Source organism: Chroicocephalus ridibundus, chromosome 16 (genome assembly GCF_963924245.1).
Source record: "Chroicocephalus ridibundus chromosome 16, bChrRid1.1, whole genome shotgun sequence".
Taxonomy (NCBI): Eukaryota; Metazoa; Chordata; class Aves; order Charadriiformes; family Laridae; genus Chroicocephalus; species Chroicocephalus ridibundus.
The window spans coordinates 9,226,725-9,246,850 of record NC_086299.1 but is presented as its reverse complement, the minus strand read 5'-3'; the positions used below and the strand labels follow the sequence as shown (position 1 = coordinate 9,246,850).

The following is a 20,126-nucleotide window of genomic DNA, read 5'->3' as shown; positions in this document are numbered from 1 at the left end:
TGGCGAGGGCACCGCGTAAGAACTTGAAAGGAATAAAGCCAGTGGAAGGAAGATTCAGGCATGTAAAGCACTATGTTAAAGACCAGGCACAGACGGAGCAGTCTTTATTCTGAATCTCCATCTACAAGACAAATCTACCCTTTCCTTGTATAATTTTCATTTAGAAGGATTTAAGCTTCTTAAAACCTTTAGAGTTTTCGCACGGAAGGTCTGAGTTCGGCAATATTCCCCCGATAGCTGCGCTTATATATGCACGCATGGGTATATGCAAATAAATCTGTCACTAATTCCAGCGCATGGCTCCACATTATCACTCTGCCACTCTCCCTACTCAAAAGACGACATGTAGCTAAGTACGCCGCTTTCTGCAGTCCTAGCACTTCTGAGTAATCTCCGCAGTTTCAGAGTACGCCAGATGATACACAAATGGGAAGATGTAAATTAACACACCCCTGGCAGTCAACACAAGACGATATGTGGGAGACTGCTGCCTCAGCATCTTTACACTACAGCGACCATGGAAGAAGGCAGGATTATTTCTTACCTACTGCTGTCGTGCTAGTCAGTAATGAAATAAGGGCATCACACTGAAGACTACCCGCACAAAGCCAGACCTTGCCATTTCATTGTCTCTTTAGGCCTGTTTAAAAAGGCTCAGGAGTCACCGAATAAGGCAGCACGCAGCCATTAGCTTACTTTGTGTGGGATCTTAAGGATTAAAAGCAAGCTGTTTATTATCCACTAACGCCGGGAGATTCCTATTGACTGGGAAGATGGAAGCACAAGATTCATGGGTTCAGAAGATCCCTGGGGCTTCACACAGTGCTGCAACCACAGCTTCTTTGTTTGTGACGGGCTGGACATACTTTAACATCCTCCACTGACCACGCTGGGTTTATTTTCCCCCCCCACTAGAATAACTGTGCAATATTTCAGGCCACACTGTATGTACTATTTTGACAATTAAAGCGTGAATGATAATCTACAGAGAGTAAAGTGAGATGCTGTGTGGAAGATACAGGGCTTTGGATAAACAACTGCTCAGGGTGACAGATTGTGTGATGCTCTTATAACGCTAGATGCATTGGATCTTTTGACACACGCTTGATGCTTATAAATACTCAGTTTGAAGGAGCAGAAGAAATGAAGTTTGGCAAATAAACTGATTGCACAGACTGAAAAGCAACCATAGAGAGAAGGCACTAAGAGGATTTTAAAATCAAAGCAAGTTTGCGTGGCAAACTAGATCACCAGTCAAATATCCAAAGGCTCAAGTGGCTAAAAGAGCAGCTGAGGGATACAGTTTCTGCAGAGAATAGTTCGAGAAAATAATAAACTCACCTCTCCTTGGAGGTCAATTGAAGGATTGCAGTTTGTGAAGTCTTCCCAAAGAAGCAACGTTTCCTCGTTCTCCTCCCACGTTAAACTATCACAGTCGTCATCAAAATCGAATGTCTCGCGACTGTTAAGAAAACAGAAAAAGCCTAAGTGAAAACCACTCCAGCCTCACTCCTTCAATTAATATTCTAGGAAAAAAGGGGCCATGAGAGGAGACAATGTGGCAGCTGAAAATCCTCACAGGTTTTACAGACAGGCTTTCCCACTGCCCGAGTCCCTCTCTCCCGGGCTCTTTGCCACCCCAAAGCAGAATAAAAGATCCTTGTTAGCATTTCCTGGTTGAAGTACACAGTCCTAGCTCTGTCCTCCAGATGGTGCTGCGCATTAGTTTCCCCTGTTTGCAAAACCACAAAAATGTTTTAAACTATTCTTTTTATATGTGGGAAAATGAGCCCAAACACAGTTCAAGGAATTTTACAAGAAACAGCCACTAGAAGACTCCCTGCTGATTTTCATGTTGAAGCCCAGCCAACATTTTCCCTGCAGCACTGAAAAACACTATTGTCAAAAGTAACAACTCTGAAAAAACTGAAGCCCAAAAGGATGCGCAGGTGAGTGTAAATATTTATTGTTGACTTGAACCGCAAAGATACTGCTACAGCTGCTTAAGACTGAGAACAAACACTGGCAAGAGTGGCCTTTAACACCGTTATTTGGTCAAGTCCCTTTAGCACGGTCAGTTGTGCAATAAAGGAAAGTTTCAGAAAGCCCTTGAGTCCCTTTTGGTTTGACCAGCAGCAGAGCGAAACACTAGTAGCTGCTTCTTGTCCCTGTTAAGGAGGCCTGACAAAAAATCTGAAATTGCTCCCAGCAGCAGTCTGCTAATTTCAGACTGATGCATTTTTGTTACTTTAGTTCACTTCCTTTTAGGCAGATAACATCTCAGTGCGGAAGCTGAGTCCAATACTGTCTTTAGGAGAGGGAAGAGCTTGGCAAACGAGACAGGCTATTTGTCTATACTCAGCATGACTTTAAAAAATAATTAAAAAAAAAAAACCAACAATGAACTCAGACATACATGATTGTGCCTTTTGCAATTCAACTTCTTCAAATCAAATTCTTTTTGCAAGAGCTAGCCTTGTCAGGGAGCACAAAGGCTCTGGTCCTGACTGCTGCTTCCTTCAGACATACACCCTGTTCAAAGCCAACCGCAGTTTGACTTTTTACTACTAGACACTTAAAGCTTAAGTTCATTCCAGATAAGATGCAAGTTGCTTTGTTTCTGTTAATGAGATAGCTCGCAAAATAGCTGAATAGCTTCTTATTTTCTACTTCACAAAGCCCCCAAACGCAGGCATCCTTAGAAATGTACCATCTCCGATAAGCCACGAACGCTGTTCTAGATCAACCCAATTTGAATGTATCAACAAGATTCCGACAGCACTTTGTGCCATATGTAACAGGACCAGGAGATAACAATTTCATTAGTAGCACCCAATAAAAACCTGGTATCGCAGGACAGGTTTAAGAAAAAAACCTAAAAACTAAATGCATTACCAAACCTAGTAGCTAAATTTTAGCCTCTTGCTTTTCTAAAAAATTCATACGCTATCTGCTGTCACACACAATTCTAGCAGTGTAAAAGTCAAAAACCTGTATTTATTACACTGAATATCAATAAGGGCCTAAAGACCTCTAAAACAAGAGTCCTAACAGGAGGAGTTACCTGCAGCTTTTGCAAAAAGCACGCCCTCCTATACATGAAATTCAGCAAGAGAGAGACACATCTCCTGAAAACAGAACTTTTGGCAACTGCTGACGACAGCAGAGGAGCTAGTGCTCCTTAGAGAATTTCTTGTGTACTCCTACGTATTAAATACTGTCCTACATTGTGTGGGAAAGTACTGGGAATCCTTCCCTCTGCAGTCACTGCAGAAGTTGGCAGAAGCCACCCATATTCAAATGCTGGGAAAGTCAGACCTACAGTCCTTGCTGGGGGCCCCTGTGTTAAAAGAAAACGGCCGAGACCCTCCAAAGTCTGTGGCCACCTCCATCGCTTGTAGAGCGGGAGAAGAGACCAGCAGGGCACATCACCAGCCGGCTTCCTGAACTGCTTTGTGTGGCACCACCGTGCACTGAGTCTCTTCTCAACTTTCACAGGCTTTCTAATGCTGCCGAATTCTACCCAGCCCAAGCAGCAGCGAGGTTCTTTCCAAAACTCTACAAATCCGATATTCAGCCAAACATACAGAACAGACTCAAGTTCTTTGTGCATGTTTCTTCTTTTGCTACTGATGTAAGTTAATACAGCAAATAAACAACACCTAGTTTTACTACTATATTTTTAATATTCTCTATAGTTCCTTCTACCTAAGGGAGGAACAAAACCCAGTTTCTGTTCATTTTATTTGAACTTCCAGAAAACCTTTGAGTGTGAACCGTCCTGGCAGCTCAGGTTCAACTCGTAGTGGGGAAAAAAAACAGTATTTCTGGAAGCATACAGAAATAACTCAAGTATTGAGTTCTGGGATTAAGCCTGCATTTCGGAATAAGTAGTCCACGATACTCACAGCTGATTAAACATACGCTTCATTTCATCCGTGATGTTCAAAGAGCAGCTGACCTCATCGTCAGAGAACCTGCCATTGTCTCCATCCTGCTCAGAGAGGTCATCGTCAGATGCGAGCTTGCGTTCTTTCTTCTTGGAAGCCACCTTAATTGGAGAGAAGAGCAGTAACTAAAAGGTTCAACTGAGGTGCTGTGCCATGAGGGGTGGAAATAAAGAAGGAGAGCCATTAGGTTTAGCGAATATAACTGTTCATCAGTTCCCAGGCAATTCAGGGATTGCTCGTATTCAAGGCAGGAATTGCATCTGTTAATGAGTGGTGAACACAGAGCACAAGGAAGCAGTTCAGAACGGCGAAGAGCAAAGCAAGCTGCAGGCTGCCAGCCCTCTACAGATGTTCATCTGCTCGCTGACACCAGTCTATGATCTACCAGAGAACATGCAGAGGTTAGAATGATACAGGGTAAAAGCAGAAGCTGGCAGGAGTGCCCAGGCAGCAGGCTTGAGAGCAATGACAGAACTCTCCCTCTCCTGCCACCACCACAGGCTGTTGCTCCCAGCGCTGAACGACCATGGAAGAGTAGAAGCCTTTCCAGACAGCCTTTATTTCATTCCCACCCCACCAGCAGAGGCAGACTGCTAGACTGCAGGCTGACAGAAGAAGGGTTAACGGAACCATGAAAATGCCTGGACAACCTCAAAGAAATGAAGCTCATAGACGTGCAGAGAACTCAAGGGATACCCCTGCGAAGGGCGCAGGGGATCGCTTCTTCAGCTGAGGACTGTGAACGTGAAATATATTCACAGATGGTGCCAGAGAGTCACAAACACACAGCCCGCTCCCAACCTACTGTAGTTTTTCCTCTACTTGGAATACAAGCCATCCCTTATTATCATTGTTCTCCATGCTGATCATTTTAACCACTGCATGCTCGACCAAAAGTGCCCTTTGCAGTTACCTTTGAGCAGAAAGACACAGCAATTCTACCCAAAGACAAGAAGGAACCACTTGCACAGTGCAATGGCTCAACATGCTGGAAAAATAGCCGTCTCCAGTAAGGAGATTTGAATCTTTTGGGCTACATAAGAAAAAAAATAATAAAAAAAAATAATCAAACATTTAGGCAACTTCACTATAGCCAGAAAGCACAACCAGTAGAGACCACGAGGATCTTTTACAGTGGTTTTGTACAGCGTTTAGCACACTATATGGCATCACTATACAGAGAAAAGCATCAGACTTATTGGAAGACTGAACAAGACGCATTTAGATCAAAGTAGAAGGAGGCTGGGTTAATCACAATTGAAATTGCAGTTATGACAGAAGACCAACTGCATTGGGAGTTACAGGTTTGCTCCACGCAGAGCTGTAACTGCTTGCTTTCGGAGCAAATTAAACGACTTTCCTACTAGCACCAAGGAGCCGCAACAGCTCAAGGAAAGCAAGTGGAGTTCCTAGTCTCACAAAGCAGTCAGCTCCCCACCACAGAAGCATTATTTCTGGCCACGGAGCTCGAGCCAGAAATAAGAACATTGAGATGACAGTTCTACAAGCTTACTTCTCACTTGTGAAGGGAACAAATGTGAGGAAGCCATTTATACAAACCTAGACCCTGAAATGCTTTTTTTTCCCCCCTGCATTCATTGTAGACTACCATCAGACTAACAGCATGTCTTAAAGGTCATCCGGAGACTTCTTTTTTTAAACTCTCTAAATTTTGTGCTCTTAGTACTACAGCAGCTTCTGCAGAAGAGAGCTACACTTCAAGACCGAGAAAGAAGAAAATATGTCTACGCAGAGAAATTTCAAGACAGGGCAAGTGACCTGGACCACAAACTCCTCGACACTGCTCCCTCTTGTCCCCTCACTTCTTGTCCTACCCTATGGAAAATTCATGACCTAATCACCTGGAATATCTTGGAAACGTCTTCAGAGTTGCGCTGCTGCGCTACATCACACAGCTTGGCTGTGATATCGATTCGCCGACAGATGTCCATGTCCACCTTCATGGCCTTTTCTTGAATCTTTGTGTCCAGGTCTGTCATGGGCTGCAGGAAGGACAGTAGTGATTATCTTCTATTATTATACAGTTTAGGAAAGAAGAGATACCCCACAGTATCTCTCTAACCCCAGGGCATACCATTCTTAAACAATATTACATCTTGTTCTCTGGGAAAGGCAGTGCAGGCACAATCTAAATAGACTAGACAGCTAACAATTAACATTCATATCCGATTCTAATAAAAGTTCAACTCAGAGTGATTTGCTACCGCAAAAAACCTACACCCACCCCAAAACAACTGCTAAGCATGGCAACAGTAAACTTTTACGGGTCAATAAAGCTTTAAAAATGGAGGAGAAAAACCCCGCTGAGCATGTGCAGAATAGAATGAAATCTAAAACCTGGTGAGTAGGCAACACTTCCCCCCCACTTTCAGCCAGAAAAACTGTGCCTGCAAGGAGAAACTGCATCCAGGCTACACAGCAACCTCATGCATACCATGAAAACGTAAAATCCAGACCAGATCTAAAAAGATCCGTGAAAGCTTGTAACACAGAAAATATTCCTCCTTGGCATTAACCTGGCTTCCAGCCTAGCAAAAATCCTACATGAAAAACATTTTGTCTTGCTTCACTCTGGGCAGAATTATAAACATAATTTGTAAGAGATACTCCCATTCAGACAGTACAGCTGGTTCCTTATGAAGAAACATTATTCCACAAAGAGAGTATTTTCCAGCCTAGACGAGACTTACTCTGTTAGAAAGTACCACTTCAATGGCTAGGCAACGCTTCCACTTTGACCAGAAACGCAGAAAATCTCTTTGCAGAGCTTTCTTAAATACCAAATCCTCTTCCCAAGGAGAAAGCTTTGGGGTTGGTTTCTTTTTTTCGGGGGGTGGGGGGGGGTGGGGAGGGGTGTTTTTTTTAAATTATTAGATGGCGTTCTTCTCCAGCCCCTCTAAACCACCTTTGGACAAGTCATAGACTTTCGTTTTGCAAACACACCAAGAAAAAAGCAATCTCTACACACTGACACACTCTAAACACAATCTTATCAACTGAATAGGCACCAGCAATTCTTATCCACAGGAAAGCAAGAGTCACGTGCCAACATTTTGCATTTCTCTGCTCTAAATATTTACAGAATGAGATTCAAAACAAGCCTTCTCCCTGCTTTCCTTAAGCTCTCTTCTCCCTTAGCGAGCTCGCATAGCCCAAATGACACTTGCTCTCAAATTGAGGAGGACGTTTGCATCCACCGCCACCCTTTTTGTACACACTCGGCAAAGTTTCTTCCCCGGCGAAAGTCAGCACAGCAATGGAGCCCTAACAAGTTCCTCCCTTTCACACTGCCTCTAACCAAGCATGCCTATTCTCAATTAAACACCAAAAGAAGAGAGAGCTAATTGCCAAATTTCACATGAGCGGATCTAGTGGCCCCGAGAGAATGTATTTGACACCAGGGAGCAGGTTCTGCAAGCTTACGTAAAGACAGAAGGAAGCAGTTCTACACAAAATTACAGAATAAATAAGCATAATAGGACACATTAATTAGACAACTGGCATCAGCACTACTGCAGTCTTACAGAGAAAGGCACCCGACTTAATGTTCACCTGGCTTATCTTTCTAGGTACCTGCAGGAGTACACGCTCTCAGTACGTCTAAATGTAAGAAAATTCTCCAGTCCTAATCGAAAAGATCCCCCAGCTTTGAAGGAAAGTCAGTATCTAATAAGACACGAGTAAATCCCTGAGAAAACAAATCTTTTTTTTTTTTTTTTTTTTTTTTTTTTTTTTTTAAATTAGGTTGAAGCAGCACTGGAAACAAAGCCAGCTACCTGAACCAGTGATACTGGGTTAATCTCTTCAGAGCTTTCCGAAAGGGAGTTGGGAAACGCGTGCCACGTGTTTCTTTTTGAACACGACTTTCTCGCGTGATTCAGAGAAAAATCCCCCTTGTTAGCGGTACGCAGTGCTGCACGGTGCTGAACCCTTTACTCTAACCTGTGAGTTCTCCAACCTCTTTTTTCCACGGCTGCAGAGGTGAATGCCAGCACTGCCAGCTGTGGAGAACAGGGAGGGAGGGAAGAGTCCGGGTTATGGGCTAAGCAGCAAGTTAATGCATCTCTACACAGACCAGACAGGAAGCAGGGGGAAGGGTGATCTGTCTGATGCATTATATCATAAAGGCAGCCATAATGCTAACTACAAAGCAGCACTCACTAAGACCATAACCTTTTTATGAATGAAGCCATTTGCATGACACACACATTTCACAAAGGCAGTGGGAGGCGGCCGCTCCACTCTCGGGTGTACTTACATCACTCATCAGACCCTTAAAGACCACAAGTTCCGCTTTCAGCCTCTCAATCTTTTCATTTAACTCCTCCTGGAGAGCTTCCGCTTCCTGCGCCTCCTGCGAGAGGAAGCACACAAAAAATTAAGAGGTAACAGGGCGACACGCGCTTCCTCACTTAACCTGAGCCCGGCTGATAAGGCACCTCACCACCCCTCATTTCACTTTGTCAGAAACTTCAGCACCTTCCTGCTTCAGCTTCCAAACATTAACACTCTTCTCTAGCCAGCAGCAACCCAGTCAGCGGCTCAAGCTAGAAGAAAGCTTTTTAATTAAACAAATTCAAAAAATCGGGTCAGTCTCTTCTCCCAAGTAACAGGCAACAGGACAAGAGGAAACGGCCTCAAGTTGCACCAGGGGAGGTTTAGACTGGATATTAGGAAAGATTTTGACACCAAAAGGGTTATCAAGCATTGGAACAGGCTGCCCAGGGAAATGGTTGAGGCACTATCCCTGGAGGTATTTAAAAGCTGGGCAGACGTGGTGCTCAGAGGTATGGTTTAGTGATGGGTTTTGTCAGAGTTAGGCGATGGTTGGACTCGATGATCTGAAAGGTCCCTTCCAACCTATAGGTCATTCTGTGATTTTATGATTCTAATCACTATATAATGAAGGTGCAGAGAAGAAAAAACCTCTACCTTTCAATACATCCTATTCAAAACTTACCTCTCGCAAGGTTTCTACCATAGATTCCAGACTCATTCTTCTCGTCAGTTCCTCTTCCCATCTGAAAGACGAGATTTGCAGGCAAAGTGTTAACTATGGCAAAAAGTAATTTATTTTTTTCCCCCCCTAGAAATCACAAGTCTTCTGATAGCTGTAGGGTGATGACAGTTATTTGAAATGTAAAGCAGATGGTCCCCCTCACTTGTACACCCTCAAACCAGTAACATTAAGTGTATAAAAAAAAAAGTTAAATCCATTTCCATTGGGATCAGTACTCTTCCTGCTCTCCTATGCAATATTTGGTTGCAAATAAGATGGGAAATCTTCAGTGCCAAAAAAAAAAAAATATAAAAATCAGTTGAAGGTAAGGTATCTAATCAGCAGTCTTATTATTTATCTGTTCAGTCCGATCAATTTATACTTTTATGTGCTTTCTGCATCAAAATCCTCAATAACCTACATGCCTCACCCACTTCCCAGCACCGCAGTTGCAAGCAGAGCAGTCAGGCAAGCATCCTTGAACAGCGGGTATACACGCTGCCGCTGCGGGACTGAAAGGGCAGAAAAGGAACTACACTTACAAACTGTATAATTAAACCTGATACAACAAGCATCATTATGTTTGAGTTCATTAGTGGAATAAGCATAAAAAAAATAAAATAGCCTTTTTCTTTTTTTAAGCACCAAAACCCTTTAAAGATTAAAAGCCAGTATTTGACAATACTAACTCGAAAACTAAGATTCTTAAAAATGTGATGATACACATTCATACACACGGATACGGTTTGAGTTTGGGGGGAGTGAGGGGGGAAGGAAAATATGCGACACTTTGAATGGGCAGTAGTGCCACACGAGACTTGCCCAGCCTATTATAACAAGAGGAATTACACCCCTGGAAAAGAAACTTTGGATACCACAGGATTAAAAACAATCCTGGGAATGCAATCCCTCAGTACCATCATGATAATTTCTGTTGCCACTTCAACACTTTTTATGGTTTAGCTGAAAATGGCAAACCACAGGGCCAGAAATCTATTAATTAAGGCATTCTTGAAAACACACGGTTAAATCTGCCAAAACACATCGTTTCATCCTATTTCCAAATCCACAAAGAAACACGGTGATGGCTACATTGCAGGATATTCCTGTTGAGGCAGCTGATTTGACGCAGCCATAATCACTACGCTACTCCATACATCTCTGCATTCCAAGTGCAAATGGAATCCCGTCTGAAATGGAAGCCGGGGCGGCCCCTTTCAGCAGGAAAGGAGGCAGGAGAGACGCTGCTACTGCAGTTTGCTGTTTGCAGGCGCGAGGAGAGGCACCTGAACGGGTTACATCTCAGTGCAGCCGCAGCAGCTCCCACGAGCGCAGTGCCAAGAGGACACGTTGGCTACGTCCCCTCTTTCCTGCTATTGTGGTGCAGGAATATCCAACATAACGGCGTGCGGATTCTCCAGCGTACAGCTCGAGTTTGATTTCCGCAGGAAGATTTGTTATGCATCTCTTTACCAGCAATGATTTACTGCCAAGGAAAGCAAAATATTTAGGCTGGAATTTGCATTTGTCATCAAATGTTTTAGCTCGTATTTCCATGTCCTGTTTGTTTTTTGACTACTAATTACATGCACGTTTCTATAAAAATAGTAACTTTGTTTTTCAGATTTTTAACATAAAGTCAAGAAGGTGAAATTAATTAAAGCAGCCAATTATATTCGCAATCTGTACGATGGTCTCCTCCTGTTACAGAGGGAGCATTGCATGGCTTTAATCATTCCTGCTGGTCTTTTTGCCAGCAGGCTGTCATTTATGGATGGAAGTCAAGCAGACATTGCAAAAACTGATATGCTGCTTCTCAAGGTTTTTAACCGTTAAAGTGAGAAACACCGGCTGCATCCAGGTTATCCTGCTGTATTATTTGCACCCCCACGGTGCACCAGGCATTCTGCAAAAAGAGAGATGTATTTTTGGAAAACATATAAGCATATTTTCCCTGTCTATGCCAAAAGCTAGCAAAAATTATTAGCATTCTTCCCCAGCAGTTCAGCCACGCTGGGCAGCTGCCAGAATTACACATCTCAGTCTGCTCAGACTAACCTTCCTCATCCTGCAGAAATTCCAGTAGTTCCATTTCTTCTCTTTGTGCCAGTTAAAGTGCATTTTGCCAAAGAGTGATTTACAGCCCTAATTCCCTTCCGTCAAACTCAAAACGGTGTCTTCAAGAGAAGAGGAAAAGGATGCCTTCCTTTTACACACATACACACCCTCCCCACAATTTCTGTGTCTCTCTTGATTACAGGAACAATAAAACAATCAGGTAATTTTTAACCAAAAAGATCGTGCCTAACAGAAGGAAATTCACACTGGACTGATAATAAGGGTCCTGCTAACCATTACTATCACATTCTTAACCTCAGAGCACATTGCTCCCACCCACTACCAAGCTGATTAACCTCATTTAACAGCTAAAAATGCCAATCTTACTTTCTCCTCACACTTAAACCTCAGGAGACTGTTTGCAGCGAAGGGAGGAAGGAGATGGATGGGAAGGTAGAGGATGACAATGGAGCAGAGGATTAATTCTCCGTTTAAACTTCCAAGGAAGTGAGACAATAGAAAGATTGCTCATTCATATGATCATCCTGTATTTGCTGTAACACACAAGACTTTAAAAGGGACCTTGGCAGCTGCTGCGGCATTTGTTGGAGTGTGTAGCAGCACAAGGAGTCAGCATGCCACTGGGAAGATGCTAACTATGGTTCTGATGTCTTTAATATTCAACACACTCTAAATTATTCCCCCAGTAATCAATAGCTTTCTCTTTGGTTACCGTCTGAAAGCAAAGACAGTAATTCCACCAGTCTCCATCCCAGCAGGCTGCAGATGCCCTCTGCTTCCTAGCAAAGAGACCCAGTGAAAGGGACCAAAGCCGGGTGCTCCCTTCAGCTCAAGGGAGACGGAAACACCACCCGATTAATCACCTCCGCAGCATAAGCGGAGCAGACAGGTAACCCCTGTGCTGGATAACCACAGGAGAAGCAGCAGCAGGAATGACGAGGGCTATAATACCCAAAAGGGAAATGGCTGGACTACACTAGAGGCTGAAAAAAATACGTCTTCGCATATTTGCTGCAGGATATTAACTAGCCAGCTGCTCCCGCTGCTCTCAAATACACTTAATTCTTGGCTCAGATACATCAATTGCTATGATTTCCAGCTGTATCCAAAAAAACCCCTTTTTTCCTGACCCAGAATGGCAAATTTTGCCATCTAAACTGACCAAACTTCAGGGCTTCTTATTACATTTTTCTTTTAAAAAAAGTATATAAATCAGCAATATGAATTCCAAATCCAACCAAGCTTTCTTCCTTCTTTCCCACTTTCCAAGGATGTTGTAGTTCCAACCACCACCTACCCAACCCCCCAAATAAAGGGCTAGGCTGAATTTTAGAAGGTATGGATCTATTCCCCTTTTACCAGATGTGACACATTACATTCCAGCGGCATTCAGTCATCGCAGCTTCGGGCCCCAAACTACTTCTACAGTCATGTCTTACATAGCTTAGAGGAGAACAAAGGATGCTGGCTTTCTTTAACGGGAATAGCTACATTACAAGGATATTAGACAAACAAAACACACGAACAGTCAGCTAGGATTAACGTTGCTCAAAGCGGTGTTCTTGTAAAGCTGAGTCACACCGCAAACTTGTGTGTTTCCTTTGATATTGGAAGAGTAGCTACCAGTTCACCGATACTAACATCTTCTCCCACACCCAAGAAAACCCATGGAGACATCTTAAGAACTGGGTAAGGTCCCTTAAAAGCTTCTCTAAGTTTTCAAGCCCTAATGTTCGTGAAATTAAACTGAGCAGTTGATGTTGCCACGACAAGCTTCAAACCACTTTCCCATTCCCCGACTACTTGCGCCAAGGAACACAAACATCTTCCTTTCTTCTCTCCCAGCATCATCAAGTCAAGTTTAGGAATACAGACCAGTGAAGACAACTGCCCCTTGGGAGCAGATTCGCAAAGCCTCTTTAGAGCAGAAAGACCACCTTTAGAGAAGCTTGCCCTTTCAAAAACTGTTCAGTAATCTTCCTTTAAAAACCCAGGATTTTTAGATGAGAGTACGGTATTATTTAGACAACAAACAATGTGCTTACAAAATATGTCCGATATAAACCTCCTGGTTTAAATATGTTTTTGCTCAAGGCAGAAAGGCACAAGTAGACCAGTTGACAGTTAATGATGCCTGAGTGGTATCAACCACACTATTTCTTTCATTAAAAATATCCCTCCCTCAAGGAAGCAAATATTCCTCCAGTAACATTTAACAACAATACATTTTTGTCGTAAGAAAAAGTCTTTAGGAAGACAAGACCCTTCTTCCTGGGAGTTTTATACCATGTCATACAGAGAAGAAAAACACCAAACAGGAACAGAATGACAGAAAATATTTACAGTGGTGTGAGTTCTTCCCCCACCATTCTCTCAGTACTGACTCTGAAGCTTTTCACTCCACTTCATTATTGTTGGAGTGTTTTCCCATCAGTTTATGGGGAGAAGAGCAGTAACAGAAAGGAAAACCGAACAGTTCGGGTGCCTAAGTCCACAAGAGGAAACAAAAGCGTTAGTTTGAACAATGACTATAAAATGCTCACAAAAATATTACCAGCTGACGATTCCTGAAAACATAAACCTACTGAGCAGATGAACTGTCAGTGCTACTTCAGGGAACAGCTTAATTGCTTTTTCTTGCACACTAAGACACCACTGTTCCATTTTTGGCACGAGCTGCACCCAGCCTTGCTGATCTGTTGGATACGAACCATCTGAGATGGTACATTCTCTGATGTCCCACACCTGCAGATGGAGAAAACACCCATGCTATGGCAGGACCAGGTAATTACACCTCCGGCGCTGCCATCACAGGTCGGAGACACGTCTTTGTGCTCCCGTTCCTCTGCGGCAGCACTGCTTGTTCTTCTGCAAGTTGGGATCTTTTTTTGACGCCCATACATTGTTTACAGAACTCCAAAAGGCTGCTTACTAGCGCTGGCACGAGATTTAACACTTCACATGCACCAGCCCAACCGATTTAATCATTTCGCATTACTCATGGTCATTACACGCCGCCTCTCACTGCGGGGCTGTAGTAACATGCCCACTAATCCCCTCTCCAACACCTAGATAATAACTATCAACATTACAGTTTATAACTCTGGTTATTATACACTGATTTCATTCGAATTGACTTAACGGCCCATCAGATGTACAAACTTCTGTTCCCACACAAAAAGATCCACAGCCTAATCCTGTAATGGGCCAAGACACAAATTTGGGCAGAGCACGCTGTTTGAGAGAAACATACTGCGGTAGTTTGGGGTAAGAAAGCATCGTGTTTGAGACTTTCTGGACAGATGGAAAGAAACCTTCACGATACTAAAATTCTGCTGCAGTGACAGTCTCTATTTAACCATTCACAACGGTGTTTCTTAATTGAGAGAAGAACCTACATCTGCAATCTCACTAAACCATTCCCCATACAAGAAGGCAGCTTGGGATTGTAAATACAAAGAGCCGGCTGCATCTTTTCATTAGCTCAAAAGAACTGGACCATGCAAGATGGATTTCATTGTAAAAAACCTTCTATGAAGCGTTCTTTATTTTGTTAAGCAGGAAAAAAAGGCAAAAAAAAAAAAGCAGCAATGCACCATTCTCTCTGCTTTTAGAATCCTTGCTTAAGAGATCATTTTCCTATCCAGTCTTAGTTTTGCACTAAATTAGATATAAGGCTGCATTAAGCAATTAGCTTATTCACAAATGCTACCTCTTGTTTCAGTGAGCATTTTTAAGATGCTGTAATATAGGGATTCTTCCAGATTATCCCAAGCACAGACCATTTTGCTCCCACATGCCCTGACTTCTCATTGAGGCAAATTAAATGTTAGTTGATGGGCTCCATGTAAAAGGTATTAATTTAATGTGAACGTCTGATTCCATTAAAGCCTGGCTGTAACACAACGGCAGCGGCACTCTTGAATGAAATCATCTGTTGCTTACGACAGGCAAGAAACATCCCCTCCACAGAATCACCGAATCTCTTTGCTAGAAGTCAGCCATCGCAGCATCAAATTTCCAAGCATCCCAAATTTCCCAAACAAAGAGACAGGAATCTGGATCCTTGGACCTGTAGCAATGGTCTCGATGATACAGGTAAATTCATTGCGTAGCAGAACTTACACCCTTTGCAGTGCTATAATGAAACCCCTGAGTTTTAAAGGAAGGATTAGTATTAAAGCCCTCTTCTAGACCCGTGCTCTACTTAAAATAGCATACAAGCCTTTGAACACCAGCAAATGCTTGTGAAGAGAATTACTAAAAGAACTTACTATACAGAAAAACATTGCATAATTATGCCTCCCGATTACATACACCTGGAAAGATGCTCCAGCCTGTTACTGGAACCACAATAAAAATCATCTGTAAGTTCATTTGTGTTTTGTTCCTGACCACACGAGGTGTTTAAACAAAAGCCGTGCATAATGTCACAAGAGTTCAACAACTTCAAGCAGAAGCAACAGCCATGCCTGCATTCCTTTAGAAAGAAAATTACGGTGCTTTTAATACCTTAGGAGAATCCACATATAATTGTGCAATATTCACAGCAACATTAAACACATTTTAAGCCACACAGCTCCAAGTCATTACCTCCTGCATGACTTACTCTTGCAAAGAACGCTGCACTAAATAAAAGGCCGGGTTTTAGATCTAAGGTGTCTTTTGATAGTGGGATAAGCTTTGGAGCTCTCCTTTTGTACTTGCACCCAGCCCCAAACACAGCAGTCCATTAACAAAGACACAAGATACTTATTCAAAATAGGGCTAACACAGTGGGTGAGGCTGCTGTTGGTTGTTTTCACAAGATTTTATACAACTTCCTGACAGAGAAAGTACCTAAAAGACCTCCCGTCCTGGCAAAAGAAAAGCGCCAATTATGAACTTCAGTTATTTTCAATCCCATAGCTAACCAAGCGAAGAAGAAAAATCCTTGAGAGTCTTCCATTTACCAGTGCGTCCCAGGCTATTGATGTCGGGAGTCTATTTCCACATCATCTCGTGGCAAATTCACTTGAAATGCTGCTGCTTTAAAAGAAATAAATCATTTTTTTTTCACTGTAGGTGGAGTGAGAACTCAGGTAAAACAGATAAAGCCATCAAGCTCACTGCGGCCCAGCTTTCACGTTGGTAAAAGTGAGGTAAGGCCACATTCAGAGAGCCATAACTGCTCTCAACTGAAGAGCTTTGCTTCAGCTTGCTTTCAGAACAGCTTGCTTTCAGAGCTCTGACCCGAACAACCGCCAAAGAAGTCTTTTCTTTTCCCTGGTGTTTATAACCTAATCAGCATCCTGGTTTCTGAGCCATTCTGCAGGACGGAGTCCAGAACTGCTGCAAGTAGACAAGTTACTTTCATTTAAAAGAAAAGTTTTGTACAGCTTCCTCCTTCCCCGTGTACTGCTCACTCTCTGCTTCTCTAACCCCGTTTCATATTCTCCTGATGAGAAAGATCAAGCCCGTAAAAACATAATCCAAACCTGCTTATCACTGACCTGCAAATTATTTTAAATATTAACAGGTTAAACCTGTGGGAAGTGCTTAAAACCGCAACTCCTACCAGCGACGGCCAGGAGTACACCCTCCTGAAATGACCCTGACCAGGTAAGGTAATTCTGTTTAGCATTTCAGGGAAGCTCACAGCATCTTTACATTTCTGCACGGCTCTTCTGCCACTCCTGTTCATCTCAGGCATGTGGAAATGGTAACTGCTTTGGAGGAACAGAGCTTTTGCACTTTAAGGAGCAAAATCACAAAAGGCCTCTGTCTGTTCAATCTTTATTCATAAAGTATCCATACCCTAGAATCAGAGTATAATTAAAAATCACTTTTTATCACTAGCGCCCTCCACACCTTAAGCCATCGTGCTGATCACAGGAACACAACGGCTTCCTGCAGAGAAACCGTTTCTGGTTAGTCATAAACTGTTCCGGCCGATAAGATACCACCAGATTGCGAGCTCTCGGAGCACGGCTTAGGATGTAATTCACGATACGATAACTAATACGTAAGGTAAACTAAACACTGCTTTCTATATCCTCCTCTTACATTTCACTGTGTCGAGATGGATTTACAAATTCTTGCCCAACCTGTCCCAGTAACCACAAACACAAGAAATAACAGATCAAGCTGCATTTACTTCTCAGCACAGAGCGGTGGGCACTGACGGGCTGCAGCAAAGCGTTACAGGCAGAATTAACGCCAGTCGTATTCCCCTCACCACCAGCAACTTAAATTCATTTTTCACTCCTGTCAAAATCTTCGTGAGAGTGTTTACAACCGCTGAAGAAATAGACGTCCCTTAAGCATGAAGAAATAATTCCGCAGTGTGGATCTATTGCAGCTTTTGACAGCTGGACTGCTGTTTTTTCGCTAGGTATAGCGGACCCCGGGGAAGGGGAGGGGGATTTGGTCAGTAACCCGAGAAAGCAGGGACTGCATTTTCCAGCGCGCTCAGCGGCGACCGAAGCTGGCCCAGAACTGCTTCCAACAAAAGAGCCTTGTCAAAAAAACAGTTCGGGCAAAGACGCAAGGCCTACAAGTCTGGCCTTTGGGCTTGCTTTGGGGGGGAGTTAAGGATTTACTCTGTGCCATAAAGGAAAAGCAGCCAAGAGAGCAAGGTAAGGACGAAACAGTCAGCAATTAGAAAGATACCAACAGTTCAAGAGTAGGCAAAGATTTAAGAAGTGGGGAGGGGGAAAATGTGCAACACAGAGGAGGAACCACTCGAAAGCCAACCTCTAGGAAGTTCCCCCTGCAAGGGGAAACGTTATGATGGACTTTAAACTTCCAGTTACTGACATCAGCCCTTAGTTTTATTGAGACAGCCTTGTGGCTACCAGAAACACATCATAGACATGCAAACTAATTTAATTGTTTTGCAGTTTTTGCAGCTAAGATAGCAACTCCTAGCAAGCTGCTCTGTGTCATTAAGACAGGCACCTACTCTTCCCCACACCAACAGGATCCTCGATTTCTGCCATTAGTCTGAATTCAGCAGAGCGACGGGGAGCCGGACCTTCCAGCGCCTCCGAGATACCTGCAGCAATATTTTCTTCTGAAAGGAAACGTCAGACAGATGGTTTTGCTTGACAAGTCAGCTCCGATTCCAGAAATACGATACAGCCCACGCATGGCAGAGTAAATATGATTAGGTCTAACTACGAAACATCTGATAAGATTTAAACCCAAACACCCATTTGACATTTATCAATATAGCATGACACTTTTGGCAAGATGAGAATCAGAGCACTGCATTTTGGGCTTCGTTTTAGCTCAACTGTGCAGAATTAAGTCATCTTTGTAAATATTTTACTGTAGCCTAGGTAGCTACTACATCAGCTTCCTGGGACGATGCTTAAATTCTCAGTTCTCTTCCTCTTGTAGCAATTAAGTCTAAGGTATTTCCCACATTTTGTAGGTATATCCGCTTATTTTTTTCCCCTTTCTCTCTCTCTATATATTTCTATTAACAATATAAAGGAAATTTAAGATGATGGACACATCCTGATTTCACTATATTGAAGGACAGCATCGTATTTCCAAGACTGTTTCCCATGCTGTTATTCCTGTTTACCTCTGCCAGGTCTCACGGAGCTGACAAACGTTCATTGTGCCAGCAACCCACCGACCGGCACAACCACAAAACAGAGAGGAAAAGGAGAACTCGAGCAACTAACACAATTGGGAAGAAATCCCATTTCTATAGACATCAGACCAGCGGTATCAAAAGCCATTGTACCATACTCTCATTTTTAGCTCACCGACGAGTCCATGCTCATGTCAGTTCTGTCCGATGAAACTGTCATCTAGAAAACAGCGGCACTACACTAATTTCTAAACATTAATATGGCAAACCCCTATCTCCTTTGCCACTGAAGCCTCCAGAAGAGCTCTGCGTACTCTAGGCCTGCAGAAGACAACTGCAAGCACAGCTTATGAAACAGCCAAGGCAAAGAACATTACATTCCTGTAAAACTGTTGTCGTAACTGCAGATAAAGTAATTACTCTGACTCATTTTGAAACAGGTAATCTGAAAAGCACAGGATTACATTACTGTAGAGCGCTGCTAGCTACAAGTTAATTATCAAATACTGAATTCCCATGTAAGGAAATCTCTAGCAAACATAAGTACTACAAACCTCATGCATTAAAGGCAGCCGATCACGTATATACATTTATTTTACAACCCTGCCTATCAACAAACTGCAATTTTATGGCATTTAGTAAGTCAAACAGGCAGGTGTTTTGTCATAACGCTGTGGCACAGGCACATATATAAAACTGCTGTGAAATTCGTCCAAGTAAACTCACTACTCGACCATTCTCTTTGAAGAAAATATTACCGAAATACAGTGACAGACACTATAAAACTTAAGTGAAGGACAAAGAACAGAACAGAGACTATCAGCTTGAAGAGAAGTATTGACTTAAGTAAATTTTTTTTTTTTATTATTATTATTTTTTTTTTTTTTACTTCCTGCAAAAGTCAAAAAGCTGCCCAGTATTCTCTGCTCCTCCTGAGAAACCGCTGGATGTTTATCTACCCACCTATGGTATGGCGGGGGGGGCGAGATTTCATTATGTGGGTCTGACAGACACGTACAAGCGTCTCTGAACAAATGAGAAGCAGAAGTTGGACATCTTGAAGTCGTTTTTTTGCTAACCCTGCAACAGCAGGGCAGGAAACAGTAGCCCATCCAGCGCTTTTAAACCACATTGCAGTTATCGGATAGACTATTCATCATCTCAGATTCTTTCAGTCAACATAGAGAAATAGCCTGGTACAAGTGCTAATGTGAGAAACTTGTAGAATTGCAAGGAAAAGGTCAAAACAAGCTTTCCGAGACCCTGCACAGACAAAGGGGAGTCTGCGCGGGGAGCCTGAGCCAGAGAACACAGCCCGCCATTATCCCGGTGTCCCAGTAAAGCCATGTGATTCCTTCGGACAGCTCATCTCCAACATCCACATCATTACTGAAATAAATACAGGCTACAGCAGAACACAGCGCAGGCAGAAAAAGGTCTTCTGCAAATTGGAAGTTGGGTTGTTTAGAAGGGAGTTACCAACAATACTTCT

General features: G+C 42.9%; 1 protein-coding gene across 2 annotated transcripts in view; it reads right to left on the bottom strand.

The window, feature by feature from the left end:
• The window catches only part of IFFO2 (intermediate filament family orphan 2), a 38,599-nt gene that overhangs the window by 3,498 nt on the left and 14,975 nt on the right, over positions 1-20,126 (bottom strand). Inside the window, exons 2-6 of one of the 2 annotated variants that reach the window (XM_063353849.1) lie at positions 8,932-8,992; positions 8,230-8,325; positions 5,813-5,953; positions 3,909-4,051; positions 1,342-1,462 (exon numbers count right to left, since the gene is read on the bottom strand). In XM_063353849.1, coding sequence (XP_063209919.1) covers positions 1,342-1,462; positions 3,909-4,051; positions 5,813-5,953; positions 8,230-8,325; positions 8,932-8,992 — 562 coding nt within the window. The remainder of the gene's footprint in view (positions 1-1,341; positions 1,463-3,908; positions 4,052-5,812; positions 5,954-8,229; positions 8,326-8,931; positions 8,993-20,126) is intronic. The other variant, XM_063353850.1, reaches the window with a different exon arrangement.